Source organism: Panthera onca, chromosome B2 (genome assembly GCF_046562875.1).
Source record: "Panthera onca isolate mPanOnc1 chromosome B2, mPanOnc1 haplotype 2, whole genome shotgun sequence".
Classification (NCBI taxonomy): domain Eukaryota; kingdom Metazoa; phylum Chordata; class Mammalia; order Carnivora; family Felidae; genus Panthera; species Panthera onca.
This window is the reverse complement of record NC_138343.1, coordinates 136393344-136410317: the sequence shown is the minus strand read 5'-3', so window position 1 is coordinate 136410317 and position 16974 is coordinate 136393344. Positions and strand designations below refer to the sequence as shown.

The 16974-nt window shown below is 41.5% G+C and overlaps 1 protein-coding gene across 18 annotated transcripts in view; it reads left to right on the top strand.

Annotated features, from left to right (window-relative positions):
- SYNE1 (spectrin repeat containing nuclear envelope protein 1) overlaps positions 1-16974 on the top strand; it is a 470951-nt gene that overhangs the window by 301098 nt on the left and 152879 nt on the right. For 17 of the 18 annotated variants that reach the window (XM_078447468.2, XM_078447476.2, XM_078447472.2 and 14 more), the window contains 7 exons: positions 13-135; positions 434-616; positions 1703-1846; positions 7213-7407; positions 8533-8673; positions 16380-16547; positions 16775-16936. In XM_078447468.2, the coding sequence (XP_078303594.2) occupies positions 13-135; positions 434-616; positions 1703-1846; positions 7213-7407; positions 8533-8673; positions 16380-16547; positions 16775-16936 (1116 nt within the window). The remainder of the gene's footprint in view (positions 1-12; positions 136-433; positions 617-1702; positions 1847-7212; positions 7408-8532; positions 8674-16379; positions 16548-16774; positions 16937-16974) is intronic. The other variant, XM_078447477.2, reaches the window with a different exon arrangement.

The window sequence follows — 16974 nt, the reverse complement described above, 5'->3', positions numbered from 1 at the left end:
TTTACTCTGTAGGATATGAAAAAATTTGAAACTGAGCTAAAAAACTTACAAGTTGCTTTGGAGCAAGCCCAGACAACCCTGACTTCCCCAGAAGTCGGACGTCTTAGTCTCAAGGAACAACTTTCGCATCGACAGGTAAGCAAGAATAATCCAGAGGAAGTGAGTGGGGAATCTATCTATCTATCTATCTATCTATCTATCTATCTATCTATCTATCTTTAAAAAGAAGATAGTGAGGGAAAAATGACTTCTAAACTCAGCTATAGTCTCAGGACTCTACACGTTACTTAAAGAAAATCTCCTTGGAAAATGTTTATTATAATGTATGCCAGAGCTATAATTTAGTAAATGTCTCTTGCTTATGAAAGAAGCTATTCAGATAGAAACATTTTAAATTTTTTGCGCCATATAAAATGTGAACCCGTACTTTCAGCATCTGCTATCTGAGATGGAGTCACTCAAGCCAAAGGTCCACGCCGTGCAGATCTGCCAGAGTGCCCTCCGGATCCCCGACGATGTGGTCGCCAGCCTGCCGCTCTGCCATTGTGCCTTGCACCTGCAGGCAGAGGCCAGCCGATTGCAGCACACGGCTATCCAGCAGTGCAACATCATGCAGGCACGTGGGGCTGTGCCCGCCAGCGTCCCTCGCAGTCCCCGCGCCCACAGAGCCACAGCGAATGAGTCATGGGCTGCTTTTCTTAGCGTTGTGTGGGCTCAGCCATCAAAACACACCCAGAGTGTTAAATTTGACAGATTGTTGTGGTTATATAAAATAAGGAGATGAAATGCTGTCATTTGGATCACCCGCAAGAGCCCGGGGAAAGCTCTATAAAAAACATCCTTTGGTGACAGCTATCTTGTAGCAGTATATTTTAGTAAAGAATGACTTATACAAGTTAATTTTATATTCAGTTATATATTTTTATCTCTTATTATTCATCGGAGAATCCTCTAACACCTTGTAAAAAGCCTTTACTGCTAGTATAGATTGCAGATTTTTTTTTTCATATTTCAGCTTATTGATGCAGTAAAGGCATTTTCTTGCCTGAAAAGCAAACCCCCGTGTAACTCTCAGCCTCTTCAGCCAATAAGAGAAGAGTCATTTACGAGGAAGGAATGATGCTACCCACCTCCTATGCCCTTTCAACTAATATTTCACCTGCCTTATCCAAAAGTTGCCTACGTAGGTTCTCATTAAATAGCTAAGGGTTTACTTGGTCAACTATTCTTGTACCTTGGATTACCTTGTAATTTGTTACATAGTAAATTCCTGAGGCTAGAAGTCATGCTTCCTTCATTTTTTAATCTCCCACCCCAGCATTTAGTCAAGTGCCTCACATATAGATTTAGTATTTCTTAGGTGGAAAAATGAAGTAATCACGTTTTTCATACCGCTTCCCACCCTGACGTTGTTCTGACTACGACATTGCCATTTTCAGCATAATTTGAATAGGGAAAAGAGAGAGGATCTAGCCACTTAGCTGCTTTGAGTCCATCCATAATCCTGGCGAACTATTTTAGAGACAAGGCTTTGAAAGATCTGCATAAAGTTGAGGACTCTCATCATCCAGGGACTTGACCCATCCTTTCTTTATTCCCTAGATGCCCAGGTAAATACCACCTAACGCCATAGACAGCAGTACAGAATGGCCCACAGTGATTGATATAGAAAGATAACCGTGCATCTTTTTTTCTTTCAAAGGAGGCCGTGGTACAGTATGAACAATATGAGCAAGAAATGCAGCACCTCCAGGAGCTTATAGAAGGAGCTCACAGAGAGATTGAGGACACACCCGCGGCCACCAGCAACATCCAGGAGCTGCAAGCCCAGATTTCTCGGCATGAGGTGAGACAGGAAGGCAGGCAAGACACTGGCTTGGTGAGAAAATGTGATTGGTTTCTAGTGAATCAGAGAGAAAAGTTTTCCCTGGCCCGCACACAGTGTGCTTCGTTCTCAGGTAGCCCCTTTGACGGTCTTTGCATCTTGAGGGCTGTTTTTGTGGATCGTTTCCAAGACCCAGGAGCATGAGTCTTCCCCTCGATGCCAAAATTCTTTACGTGTTACTGATGACATATCTCACCTGGGATCCACAGTCTCCTGCACCCAAAATTCTCACGGTTAACACACCAAACACAGTCCACTCTGTCTTATAAAACCTGTTAGAAACAGTAGTTCCTAAGACTTTGCTGCTTTGATCACCCTCTTTAAACAGAAGAGGTATTTCATATTAAAATCGAAATCATTTGCGGGGCGCCTGGGTGGCTCAGTCAGTTGGGCGTCCGACTTCGGCTCAGGTCACGATCTCGCGGTCCGTGAGTTCGAGCCCCGCGTCGGGCTCTGGGCTGAGGGCTCAGAGCCTGGAGCCTGCTTCCGATTCTGTGTCTCCCTCTCTCTCTGCCCCTCCCCCGTTCATGCTCTGTCTCTGTCTCAAAAATAAATAAAAACATTAAAAAAAATCGAAATCATTTGCACTTTCAAATATAGGTTATTTCAGTTCCTACCACCAAAATCAGAGTGTAGTCCTTTTTTTTTTTTTTTTTTTTTTTGCTGATTCCCGGATTGTGTCTGTTAGCATCTTCCCCATTTTCAAAAAAGCCTTCTTTCTTGTATTCATGACTTCATTATGGCCTGAGGACTTGGACACCCCTTGTACAGACTTGGTCTCAGAGATCAGAGACCTTGACTGTTTGGGCCCATTGATTCTTAGCAGTGAATGTCCTTCTCTGACCTGTCAATTCCTATATGAGTTATTTCCTCTTTCCCTTGGGGACTGGCTCATAGCATCATGAATTGGGGTAAGCAACAGGATGAGAGTATCTTAATTTCTCTGGGCCAAGGGTAGATATTTAGTTTATTCTTTATCGGCTCTATTTTAACTTTGTTGTCATAAGAGCAACAAACTATTTTTTCCAAACTAAGTATCATAGTGAGTTTCTCAGAAGATTCAATTGTTGCCTTTGAAGAATAAAATATCCCAGTCTCCAAATGCAGTTCTTTAATTTTTTGACATGTCAAGTGCATCAGTAACTTACACTTATATGTGATTTACAAAATAATGTAAATAAATATCACACCTACATTTACTTCTACACTATAGATAACATCTACGTTAACTATTGATTTCTTATGCCATTGGCTACATGAAAATATGTTACCCAAATATTTGAGACCACTGTTTATATAATTCATACATTAGAGTATATATTATAAATTAATTTTGATACTATTTTTAATCTCATTTTATACGATCCAGAATTTTTTTGTAATAGCTTTTCTATCATAGTACAGAAAGTATATATTTTTAAAATCTTATCTGAAAGAACATTATTATCATTACTATAGTGTTTTTTGGGGGAGGGCTTTTTTAAAAACAATTTACAAAGTTGTTACATTATCTTTTATCACAACTCTGTGAGGTAAGGATTTTTTTTAATCAGCTCCATTTTACTGATAAGAAAACAGAAACTGTTTTATTAAAAAAATTTTTTTAATGTTTATTTATTTTTGAGAGAGAGAGACAGAGTGAGAGTGGGGAGAGGGGCAGAGAGACAGGGAGACACAGAATCCGAAGCAGGCTCCAGTCTGTGAGCTGTCAGCACAGAGCCCGATGCGGGGCTCGAACTCACAGGCTGCAAGATCATGACCTGAGTGGAAGTCAGACGCTTAACTGACTGAGCCACCCAGGCGCCCCAAAACTGATGTTTTTAAGTGACTTCTGAGGCTCCCAAATCTGTGCCTCCAAATTCCATAGTTTTTCCAGTGCAGCAGAAACTATTTGGACTATGTTATTGCACAGAAGAGAAGAATAATGGTCCAGGAAGATACATGACTTGTCCAAGGTCACATATTTGGCTCTCAGTACATTCAGCTGAAGACCATCCTCCAGGCTCCTGTTCAGTGATCTGTTAATTTTGTCACATTTTCTCTTTCCAGTTCTAAACATGAGTGTAGACATTTGCAAGTTTTGTCATGTGACTTAGAATACATTATCATAATAATGGCATAGTCATGTGAGAGTCTCATTGTATGTATAAAACAAACACAGGAAGGAAAGTGCTGAGTGGAGAAAGCCTGATTTATGATAACGTAAAAATTTGGAAGCCTGCTTTTTCCTGTATTTTCTTTTTTTTTTTATGTTTTATTTATTTTTGAGAGTAAGAGAGACAGAGCACAAGCAGGGAGGGGCAGAGAGAGAGAGAGGAAGACACAGAATCCAAAGCAGGCTCCAGGCTCTGAGCTGTCAGCACAGAGCCCGACGTGGGGCTCGAACTCCCAGACTGAGAGATCGTGACATGAGCCGAAGTCAGATGCTTAACTGACTGAACTGCCCAGGCGCCCCAGCTTTTTCCTTTTTTTTCAATCTCCTTTTAATGGAATTTCAATTTTGAGGTGAATCTAGTATCTAGAAGACTAGCTGTAATTCATAAAAATACTTGATAATATATTCACTTCTAAAGAATTCACATTAAAATTTTTTTAATGTTTATTTATTTTTGAGAGAGAGAGAGAGAGACAGAGGGAGAATGCATGAGCTGGGGGGGAGTAGAGAGAGAGGGAGACACAGAACCGGAAGCAGGCTCCAGGCTCTGAGGTGTCAGCACAGAGCCCACCGCGGGGCTTGAACTCATGAGCTGTGAGATCGTGACCTGCCCTAAGTTGGATGCTTAACCAACTGAGCCACCCAGACACCCTTTTTCTGTAATTTTTTAAATGCTGCATTTGATTTGAGAAATTTATCCTGCCACTTTTAAATCATAGGAGAGAATACTCGGGCCTCTTCTTTTTTTTTATCTTATATACAAGGCCTTCTCCTGAGGGCGGGAGACTGGTCACGGAAGGCAGCTTTCCTCAGAACAGCCACTTTACCTGATGGGAATCCATCTATTTATGTTCATCCTTGGTAATCGTTTTCAGAAATATCCAGCAAAAGTTAAAAATACATATGCCTCCTGAGAACAGTGAACACACGAACCCATTAGGGCTCCATTTTAATTTAGTAGCTTTAACCACCCGCTAGCTATTACCATTTAGACAGGTTTTATTATTACAGAAGAAAGTCTACAGAGCTATTTCCCCAAGGGGGTCATATGGGATGACTACAGAATGCCGCCTAATCAAAATCTTTTGAAGTGAAGACCAGAATTGGATTGTTAACAAACAACCCAATTAAGTTTTATACACAAGAAAGTTACAACTGAAGTTTAGGAGATGGATGTTTGCTGCCAGCATGGGCACGCCTTTGCAGGGTACAGCAGTAGGGGACCATGACCTTCCATGTAGGCAGAAAAGGTGAAGGACTGAAACTAACTCTACTTCGCAAAGATTCTTCAAATCTACCCCAGTGGGGCAAGCCATTATAAGAAGGTTTAGTGATTTTTCCTATGAAAACATGGAGTTCAAGGAGTCCATTAAGCTGGTAGATGCCTTCTATATGTGCATGTTAACTAATTATAATAGAGTAACCACAAATTAGGCACTAGGCCAGATGTAGCAAATAGCTGTTTAATCACTATTTTAAAAAAGCCCTCTTAGGTTTAATTAAGTACCTGCAACTCTAAAAGGTAAAAAGTGATCATTTCTACTTTCTAAATTCTTACTTTAAGGGCATCTGGGTGGCTCAGTTGGTTAAGGGTCCGAGTCTTGATTTTGGCTCAGGTCAAGATCTCATGGTTCATGGGGATCGAGCCCCATGTAGGGCTCTGAGCTGAAAGCATGGAGGCTGCTTGGGATTCTCTCTCTCCCTCTCTCTTTTCCCCTCCTCCCTCTCTCTCTAAATAAACTTAAAAAATAAATAAATAAGTCCTTCCTTTAAATCCTCTTGTGCTGTAGTAGAAGTCAAGAAGACAGGCTGCTGGCTGAGTTCTGCTGGATCATTTTCCCTTCCACTTAGTCAGTTTTGGCTGGGACGGGAGAAACAAAATGACAGTAACAAAATGATATATATGTGTGTCTGCACAGTGTGGAGTCCTACACAGGGCTCAATCCCCCCACCATGAGATCATGACCAGAGCCAAGACCAAGAGTTGGACCCTTAACCAACTGAGCCACCCAGGTGCCCCTGTTGTCATTTTGTTTCTGAACTTCCAAGTTCAAAGCTCTAGTTTGAATGTCAATGTGTTTAAGATGATACTATTTGTATACTTACATATACATGCATAGTATGTATATGTGCATGTATGTATACAGGTATATACACACTCTTGTTTCAAAGAAATTGACATTTAATGTTTTTTGTTGCAAAATACGTTATGTACAAACACTCAATGACAGCTTTTCAGGCAAAGGAGCCAAATAAAAGGAACAGAAAAAATGGAATGGTTTGGTACTTTAGGATTAAGGTTTTGGAATATACATCTTTATTTTTGAGGAACACATATGCATCTTTTAAATAAGAAAGTATAAACTTAACATTTTAGAGCCACCTTTTTAGATTATTATTTTTTATTTAGTATTTTAGATCTTTAAGACGATTTTTAATTTTTAAAATTAAACAGTTTTTACAATTTTTTCAACCGCAAATGAACTTAAATTTGAACTGAGCTTCAAGTTCAAAGCTCTAATTTGAAACATTAGAAACACGCAAGGCGCGAGGGGAAAAATGTGATGAATGTACAAAACTATATTTGGGGAATAATCTGCATAAATAATTAGGGTCCCCTGTGCGCTAATTAGCTGCTGTACAAAAAAAGACTCCATGGGCCACGGGAATTGACATGCAGTTTACTTTTGTGACACCGTCTGTAACAGATGACTGCTCTATCTGATACACAGTATGGTCAGAGCTGAGCATTGCATTTTTTGTAGTTTTAGTCATCACATGACCTAATTTCCGTGGCATGAACCATCTGGCAGTTTCAGATTGTTTAGGCATTTTAAAGAAAGTTGCCAGTTCTTAAGGTTACATAAGTTCCGGCTTGCACCCGGAGCCTCTCCCGGGCTTAGGAGCCGGGACGCCGGGCACTCCTTCCCGGCCCGCGCGCAGCCGCTCTTCCGGCCCCGCCGCGCCGCGGTCGGTCGGGCTGCGGGTGCGCTGCCGGCAGCCCCCTGCGCTCGCACGTCCACATCCTGCCTCTCCGCCGCGGCCCTGCCGCCGGCTGCCGCAGCTCTGCGATTTCATTGGCCAGCGCTGGAGGAAGATGAACGCCACTAGTTCTGTTTCCTTTTGATGCTGCTCTGACACACAGTGGCTGGGGGGGGAAATGTTTCCCCAGGAGCTGGCTCAGAAAATCAAGGGCTACCAGGAGCAGATCGCCTCTTTGAACTCCAAGTGCAAGATGCTGACGATGAAAGCCAAGCATGCCACCATGCTGCTGACGGTGACGGAGGTGGAGGGGCTGGCGGAGGGGACGGAGGACCTGGACCGGGAGCTCCTCCCCGCGACCTCGGCCCACCCCTCTGTGGTCATGGTAAGTAAGGGTCAAGGCCGGGTTTGATGGGAGCCGGCGCGCTGCGCTCCCTTCTGACTGCCCCCCCCTGGCTAGCGGTTCTAGGTTCCCTCTCCGTGGCTTAACTTAGGGATCGGTGCTGGGTCTTGCAGATCAGACCTGAGGAACAGTCTCAACTCTCTGACTACATTTGGGCCAAGGCCAGTTTTTGATGCCTATACCCTAAACAGTGACAGTTAAAATGAAGCTGTTGGCTTGAGGCGGCTGAATTATTTAATATGCGTAAGGTTGGCCCTGCATTTGTTTATAATTCAGCAATCACACTGAAAGGCTCTGAGCTTCAAAAAAAAAAAAAAAAATTCCTTTGCACAGTTTTGTAGATTTCTGGGAGAGAGGAGAATCATGCCACACAAATTTTTTTGTGTATGTTTTCCAAGCTAAAACACTGGCCAGCTAGATATGTTTGTGTATTCTGTTATACAAATGTTTAATAAAATATAGAAGAAAAGTTGTTATTAGAAAAATAAGAAAATAGAAAATCCAAAGTGTAGCTTTGGATTAAAATAAATAGGTTCCATTAATTGCTGTTCTGCAACATTATTTCCTTATCACTTTGTATCTAAAAATGCATTAGTTGTTTTGGGAATGACAGTGTTTTCCAGTGCTGCATATTTTCCACACATATGTGCTATGCCTCAGATAGTGTATGTACCTGGACTCTTTTGGCAAACTATTACTTTGGGTACAGTTATGTCCCTAGGACATTTGGAATCCGAGATGTCCACAAAAGACTCAAGTTTTATTTTGAGTAGACCCTTCTCTCCCTTGTATGATCCACGATTCTACTACTTATTTATAAAGACACAAACATCAAAGAAAGGAAAACACTGAATCAACAACAAAAGTCTTTAATGTGATAGGCACCCTCTTTCCCTGTTTGTTTTACAAATGGTCCCTAAAGTCTTATTAACTTGAAGACAAAACTTTTAAGTACTAACGCAGAATTCGTATGTAGATTTGGGTCTCAGTATTTCTGACTCTTGTTATATCCTTACCTTTGTTTTGACCTGTGCCTGACTAGGTCTTTTGTTAACATAGCTAACTGATGTTCTGTTCGTGTCCTTTGGGCTATGTTTTATGTGATAGATGACTGCGGGTCGCTGTCACACTTTGCTGTCACCTGTCACAGAGGAGTCTGGGGAGGAGGGAACCAACAGTGAAATTTCCTCTCCACCTGCCTGTCGCTCCCCTTCACCTGTGGCTAATACAGATGCTTCTGTTAACCAGGTACCACGATTTGGCATTCCTCTAGCTAGGATTTCTGGATGGATGCAGGACTCCATTCCCTGTTCTTAATAGATTGTGGGTATGAATCTTAGACTTTGAGGGACACACCATTAGGTGTGAAATTGCACAAACTGTGATTGTCATGTGATAACCACTACGGGCTCAGCCCACCGGTTCCTCTTCTGGGCTTCCAGCAGTGACATGAGCAAAAATTAGGTCACAGAAATTATAGCTGGAGAAGGCCATGTTATAAGGCATTATGGCTGGAGTTCTAACAGCTATCTAATAGGAGTACTGCATCCGAACAGAGAAAGAAATGTTTATGTCACCATTGTAAAATAACATGATCTCTTTGTATTGTAACTTTCATAGAGCGTGGTTTGACACTGATAAGCTCAGATTTTGAAGATGAAAACCTTCTACTCTTTCTTTATTTACTGTCAACCAATTTAAGGGGGATGGCCCGGTGTATATATTGGAATGTCTAAGTAGACTTGTGTTTTTTATCTATTTTTCAATAACGTTAAATTTTGTTTCCTATAAAGTGGAGATAATACCTTGTTATGTGGTGCTTTTTAGCATACATTATGTTAGATTCAGATTGTGCTAAGTTAAATATGTTAAAGAGTTTTCATCAAAAATATTATGTAGAAATAAAAAATATGCGTTTACAACAGCCAAAGATTTTTAATGCACGTTAAGTACGAGTTTCTTTTTTTTTTCCTTTAACCAAAATAGTTTAGTTTTTTTTTAATTTTTATTTATTATTTTTAAGAGAGAGAGAGAGCACAAGCAGTGGAGGGGTGGGGGCGGTGGGGGGGAAACAGAGGCTCTGAAGTAGGCTCTGCGCTGACAGCAGCAGCTTGATGTGGGGCTCGAACCACAAGCCGTGTGATCGTGACCTGAGCCGAAGTCTGACCTTTAACCAACTGAGCCACCCAGGCGCCCCTAGCCAAAATAGTCTTTATGGGGCGCCTGGGTGGCTCAGTCGGTTAAGCATCCGACTTCAGCTCAGGTCACGATCTCGCGGTCCGTAAGTTCGAGCCCCGCGTCGGGCTCTGGGCTGATGGCTCAGAGTCTGGAGCCTGCTTCCAATTCTGTGTCTCCCTCTCTCCCCTGTTCATGCTTTGTCTCTCTCTGTCCCAAAAATAAATAAACGTTAAAAAAAAAAAAGTTTGATGATATTACTGTGAAATTATGTAAGTGTTCAAAGAAGTGGAAATTTGTTATTAAGGAAGAAGCGTTAAACAGAACAAATGTTCTATAAGCTATATTACAAATCAGTTACAATTATTTTTATTTTAAAACAGAGCATTCAAAATAGTATTTCTGTGATTAAAAAAAAAACACAAAAAACCTCCTTCCCCTAAAATAGGAGTATAAAATTGATGAATGTTTTAGGTAAAACAATTCTCTTGGCAAAACTGTACGTAGCTCTAGGAAGTTATGAATTTATTCATTCATCAGACACATTTTGAGTACCTGCCTGGCATGAAATGTTTTCTGGGTTCCAGACAGGTAATAAAGGAGAAGACAACAGTGGCCCCTGCCATCAAGGACCTCATAATTTAGAAAGGTGGATGTGGGATGACTAATAACAAAAGTGATGAGAAGAGACTAAAAACAAAACAAAACAAAACAAAAAAAAAAGAGAAGTTCAGCGTACCCTGGGGGGAACTTTTCTTCAGATTCTGAGTTTAAAATATGTATTACTCATTCTTTGATGTTGTGTTCTTCCCTGTGGTCACAGATGTTATTAGAATCAGAGAAACTTGGCTATAGTCAGCTATTGTATAGGAAAAAACTATCCTATATAATAAACTTAATGTTCTTAAATTTTTCAAATGGAACAATAAACCGAGGCCTTAAGATTAACACTGTGGGGAGAATATCCCTGGTCTAAGATTGTAAGCCTCCATGATACTTCTTGTAAAGTGTCTCTCAATGTACGTATAAAAATGCCTCGTGAATGATAAAATACACAAATGTTTTCATATTATGGTTACTTCAGCTGTCAAACTCAGTCAAATCCTAAAATTATGAGTGAGATCTTTCTTTGTTTTAAATAGATTTTGACACCCCTCCGCCATCAAGGGAAAGCATCAATTAAATCACATTGTGAACGTACTTATACGTGATACTGAAGATTAGCCAAAAAAATGCCCTTACTCAGAGGAGGCCCTTAAAAAGCAAATGTGCTATGCTTGGTGTTCAAGCAGATCAACCCCTTCATTAAGGCCACGTGCTATTCTTGTACAATAATATAAGTCAGAGGAAAATGAACAAACACTGCAACCTGGCCGGCAATGTGCTGGATTTGCAAAATTTTCTCTTGTAGTTGAGGAGGACGTTTAGAATCCTCATAAATTGCACTTTTCAGACTCAACATACTGTATAGAATGTGTGCAGCTGTTTTAGGGGGCAGCCAAATATAACTGCCGTATAAAATTGCAGCTGTTAAAGGAAGGTTTTGTGCTGGCTGCTTCTGTAAGTAGATCTCCATTATATAACGGAGTGATTCCCCCCAACCCTGTCCACCCCCCCACCCCTGCGCAGTCAGTGGGTTCTGTCTCTCTGACAGTAGCTATTAGCTCAATGTGGTAACAGTGTAGCTTACTGGAGAGTGGAAATAACCAGGCAACCCCAGGATTTGCTGCAGGCTTCTTGATGCTATTAGAAGCAAAGCAAGAGGCGAGCTCCTTGGCAGAGTTGACAGAAGCCAAGGTTTGTACCTGGTAGAGCGCCAGGCTCCAGGTTGGAAGCTCGGCATGAGTCCCGTCTCTTCTGCCTGTAAGCTGACTGTACCTGCAACGTCCTTTAGCGGCCTCATTTGTAACGGCGAGCAGTGCTACTTAATTCACAAACTTTTAAAAAGTAAATGTGATGTGAAGCATGAAAATACTCTTTAACCTGGACAATGTAAATGAAATAGTAACTGTAGCTTTCCAAATTCATTTTGTTAGGAATCCACTGGATAATAACTCTCATATCTTAAGTACAAAGCAATAAGAAACGTCTTTCTGAGGATGATTCTTTGCTATGCCAGTTAAGGCCTCCATTTTGTAATTATAGGATTGTTTTATTTTATTGAATATATGTGGCCCTCAAATATTCAATTCAATATTTGAATATATGTAGTCCTCAAACTATTCATCTACAAAAGGCGATACTTTTTCAGATGCTTTTAAGAAACCAGGAATTCTCATTCCTGTGTAATAGGCCTGAGCAATACACATACATACCACACTCGCACACACACACACACACACACACACACACACTTTCTCCCTCTCTCTCTCTCTCTCTCACACACACACACACACACACACACCTACAAAAGAACCAGAAAAAAATATTTTTTTGTAACAAATGTATTTTATTCTGGCTCTTTTGGGGGGCTTCCTTATTTATAAAAGAGTATTTAATTTAAAAATTGTACATTTAAAGCAACTTTTTGCTTTTCCTTGTGGACCCAGTAATACTATTACCTTTCTTGAGGTGCTTGAGTGGCTCAGTCATTTGAATATCTGACTCCTGATTTTGGCTCAGGTCATGATCTCATGGTCATGAGATCCAGTCCGGCATCAGGGTCCATGTTGGGCTCCTGGGCTCCTTGCTGGGTGCAAAGTCTGCTTATGATTCTCTCTCACTCTCCCTCCTCTCTCTTCCTTTCTGCCCCTTGCCTCTCTCTCCCTCTGCCTCTGCTCACTCAAACAAAAAAGTACCTTCTGTGTATATAAAGTTTACAAAAGTGCTTTTATATGTATGATGCATTATAGATATATATGCCTGCCTGTTATTTGCCAAACAGCCTAAGACCTGCTCAGAGTCAGAGACAAAAGGCACTTCTCCGGTCTTAACTGAGCTCACAGTTGGAGTGAGTAATCACAATAGAATGGGACAATGGCCAGGACGGGGAGAAACACTGCATGGTGAGGGCAGATTTGGAGTGCGCCCCTGAACCTGGAGTTCAGGATGGGTCAGAGGGGGCACCCTGTAGCTTTAGGAAAGGAGTGCAAGTTAAGCAGTTGGTGTGCACTAGAGTGAGGTGACGTTTTTCAGGCAAGAAGGAAAGACATATGGAAAGGTGTGGTGGCAGGAAGGAGGATGGCCCATCAAGACAACTGCAAATAGTGTTAGTATAATTAGAGAACCAGTTTCGGAGGAGGAGGGAGAAGGGGAGAAAAGAAACTGAGAGGGCTGAAGGAAACACATCATGAAGAACCACACACACACACACACACACACACACACACACACATTGAACTTTATCCAGAAGCTAATAGTTAACCACAGAGGGAATTTAACTAGAAGCTATGTACAGAAGTAAGTCTGAGAACAGATCATCCTGGATCAGTGTGGACAGTAGAATAGAGATGGACAGATTCAGACCCAGAGAAGCTAGTGAGAGACAGAAGTTGCACACTCTGATGCCTGGCCAGGGCTGTGATGTCAACGGCCGGGGAATGAAAAGGACCCGAACAGCACCTCTGTTCATAAACCAGGCAGCCTGTCCCCTGTTAGAACTACCATAGTCCTGTGGATACAGAGTCCAGTCTCACGTACCTTCTGGTTTGCAAAAGGAGCTATGAATCTGGATTCTTATTAAACCTCTCTACTTCGATGACATTTTCAACAGTATCATACACTGCATAAACCGAACTAAATGTGTGCAAGCCAGAGGCAGCCTGCAGGCTACGAGTTTGCAACCTGGGAATTGGGCAGTTGTTGTTCTAATGAGAACTTGAAGCAGTGCTGGGGCAAGGGTATGTGTCAATAGAATTCATCCTAAATAACCCGTGGATGGGAAGGGAGAGAAGAGATAGAGAATAAATCCCACGATCAGAGCTTCTGCCTAGAAGTTCCATTTATTGAAAGATGGATAGAACATGATTTTTTTTTTTTTTGTAAATTTGTTATTTCTCATCCTGGATGTTTTTGTTTTGTTTTGTTTTATTTGTCTGTTTTTGTTTTTGGAAATGTTGAGTTTGAAATGTAAAAATGAAGATGTGAGTGCAGAGCTTATAAATAACTGAGGGAAATACACAAGTGAAAGCTTGAATGACTGGAGCTTGCAGGAGAACAGATTACAGGGACAGTGTTTCCAAAAGGGGACAGTCAGAGGTGTTGAATGCTATCGAGAGGTCAGGCAGAAGAAGGGCTGAAAATAATCATTTTATTTTACAGAAAAGAGTCATTAGGGTCAAAGTACAGCTGGGTATTTAGAAGTGGATCGGGGGTGAGAAAGTGAACATTATCAAATGTAAACTACCATTTTCAGAAGCTGGATTATCATGTGAAAGGGAGAAAAGGAAGGAACGGCAATCACAACTATGTGTTTGTGTGTGGTGACCCATCACTTTGTGATTTGTGGACTTTTCTAACATGTGACATCCCGTAAGAAAAATACCGAAAAAGAGTATGTGTTTTTAGACTGAAAAGATTTGCCTCTGTTTATATGCTGAGGAGAAAATCAATAGAGATGGAGAGGATAGTAATGCACCAAGGTCCTTGAAAAAGTGAAAGTGGATGGGATTCTGGGAGTAGGTGGGAGGGTTATCGTTCAGCCAGGAAACTGGCAAGTATAAGATAAAGGGGAGTCTGAGCGTAGACAGATTTTTGGAAATTTGAGGAGTTTCAGGGGTATCTCCTCGATGGCTTCAGCTGTGTGTTTGTGTGTGTGGGGGGGGGTGTGTATATGCTCATGAGCATGTACACCCATGCGCTCTGGAAAGTAAAGTTGGATCGAGTCCTGCCTGGGATTTTCCAGGTGAGTAACGCAGAGTTTAAAGGGGCAAAGAAGGCAGAGGTGTTGGCAAGAGGAGAGTTTAAGTAACTTTAGACATAGCTGGAAGTGCACATGGGGTGAGCCTATTCAGTGATGACAGGCTATCATGTTCAAGGGTGCGGAGGACTGAAGTGGGGTTAAAGTAGGTGAGGGTGAATGGAGAGAGCTTAGCAAAGACTTGAGAAGAGCAAAGTCATCTACCCAGGATGGTGACAGGATCAGGAACGAGGAGGAACCAGTCTCCATGTTCCAGTGTCTTCAGTAAAGGTTGGGGACTTACCCAGAAGGGTCAACAACAAAATAAGTACCAGGTCTCATGGCCACTCAAATATGACTTCATTTAATCCTCAGAACTCCCCAGTGTTACACACATGAGGGAACCGATGCACGAGATGTGAGTGACTTTCTCGTTATACAGCTACTTAGGAGAATTTCAACTGGAATCTCAGCTCTGACTCCTCCGGTGTCAGACTCCTGTCTGAACCCCTTTTACCCACAATCCTGCTTCTGTCCTCATACACACCCCCAAACACCAGCCCTTTCCTGTTCTTATTTTGGTTTCTCCAGTGTCTGGGTCCTTCTTGAAGACTTTTTACCAAGACCTTATCCATAAGACCTTACCTTATCGATAAGGCTCAGGTATTTTCCATTCAGATACATTATTATCTCCAACAGTACAACTGCAAAAGTAGTGAACTTTTTTTAATGTTTGTTTATTTATTTAATTTTTTATTTTTAAAATTTTATTTAAATCCAAGTTAGTTAACATAGAGTATAATAGTGATTTCAGGAGCAGAATTTAGTGATTCATCACTTACATGTAACACTCAGTGCTCATCCCAACAAGTGTCAGAGAGAGAGAGAGAGAGAGAGAGTGCGCAAGCTCATGGGCATATGCACACACGTACACACAAATGGGGGAGGGGCAGAGAGCGAGGGAGAGAGAATCCCAAGCAGACTCCACACTCCCAGTGCAGAGCCTAGTGCGGGGCTCAGTCTCACAAACAGTGAGATCAGGACCTGAGCTGAAATCAAGAGTCGGAGGTTTAACCGACTGAGCCACCCAGGTGCCCCAAAAGTAGTGAACTTTGTAATAGAAATTCCCAGAATATAAACATTACTCCCCAATCCAATTTCTATTAATACACACAAATATGCATAGAAACAATTGAAAACACACGATTATATGTCTTGATGTAGGAGAGTCCGTTATTAATACTATAAAATATGTAATGTTACTTACAACCCAAGAAATAATAAAAAATTCAAAAGGTTTGTTTTTCATCATTCCCTTTGATTATTTCCAGTGTACTTCCAGGAAGTGATGAGAAGGAATCGTTTTTATTATTTCTTTCTTAGAGTAGTTTTAACTTCCGATTACATTTTCCTTTATTTAATATTAAAAGAAGTTAATTCCTGTGAGTGATGAACTCACAGATACGGAAGATCTGGCTGTGTCTCAAAAATGACTTAATATTATTTAAATCGAGTACTTTTTAAAAGCATGCAGCACTTTAATCAATACATTAAAAAACAACATTTTAGGAGGTAATTTAGATTCTCTTTTTTTTGCCTTATTAGTTCGTCGTTTAAATATGTGCACCACTCTAATCGTTTGTATTTCTGTTTTACCAAATATAAACTAAGAATGGGTTTGGCAACTTGAAATATTTGTTCATTTTTTTTTTTTATAGAAGCCAAAATTCAGAAGCAACTGTAGTGTGCTTGGGCACAATCTTTGTCTTCTCGTCACAAGAATTACACAAACCTCGATAGTTTATAGCCCCTGTTATAGCCCCTATAATAGTTTATAGTTTAGGTGAATCCCAAACCCTTCCTCCACAAGGCAAACAATACAGCGCACGTTAACCTAAATTTGTCTTCTTCCTGAACCCAACACCGGGCTTTGCACCCACAGGACATTGCTTATTACCAAGCCTTATCTGCTGAGAGGTTGCAGACAGATGCTGCCAGGATCCACCCTAGCACGTTGCCATCGCCGGAGTTCTATGAACTAGGACTGGAGCCATCTGCTACCGCTAAGCTGGATGACTTGCAGCGTTCTTGGGAAACCCTAAAGAATGTGGTAAGTAAGTCTCCGAAGCGTGGAATTGTTTAACTCCGTCCACCGCACACGGGATTACTTGAGCGACTGTCTTACGAAACCCGCGCCCGGAGTTAACACACTCCGTGCACAGAGTCGGATACCGTCTGTTGGGCCACAGACGTCAGGATGTCGCATGAGGAAAGAAGTGTAGTAACCTAGAAGATAAGAGGCTAGGAGACATTTGGTAATATCCTTTTCTTCTTTAGATCAGTGAAAAGCAGCGCACTCTCTATGAAGCTTTGGAAAGGCAGCAGAAGTACCAGGACTCCCTCCAGTCCATCTCCACAAAAATGGAGGCCATCGAGATGAAACTCAGTGAGAGTCTGGAGCACGGCAGGGGTCCAGAGAGCCAGATGGCGGAGCATCAGGTACAACTAGCGGTGACTTCGGTTTCCCGCAGGGTTAG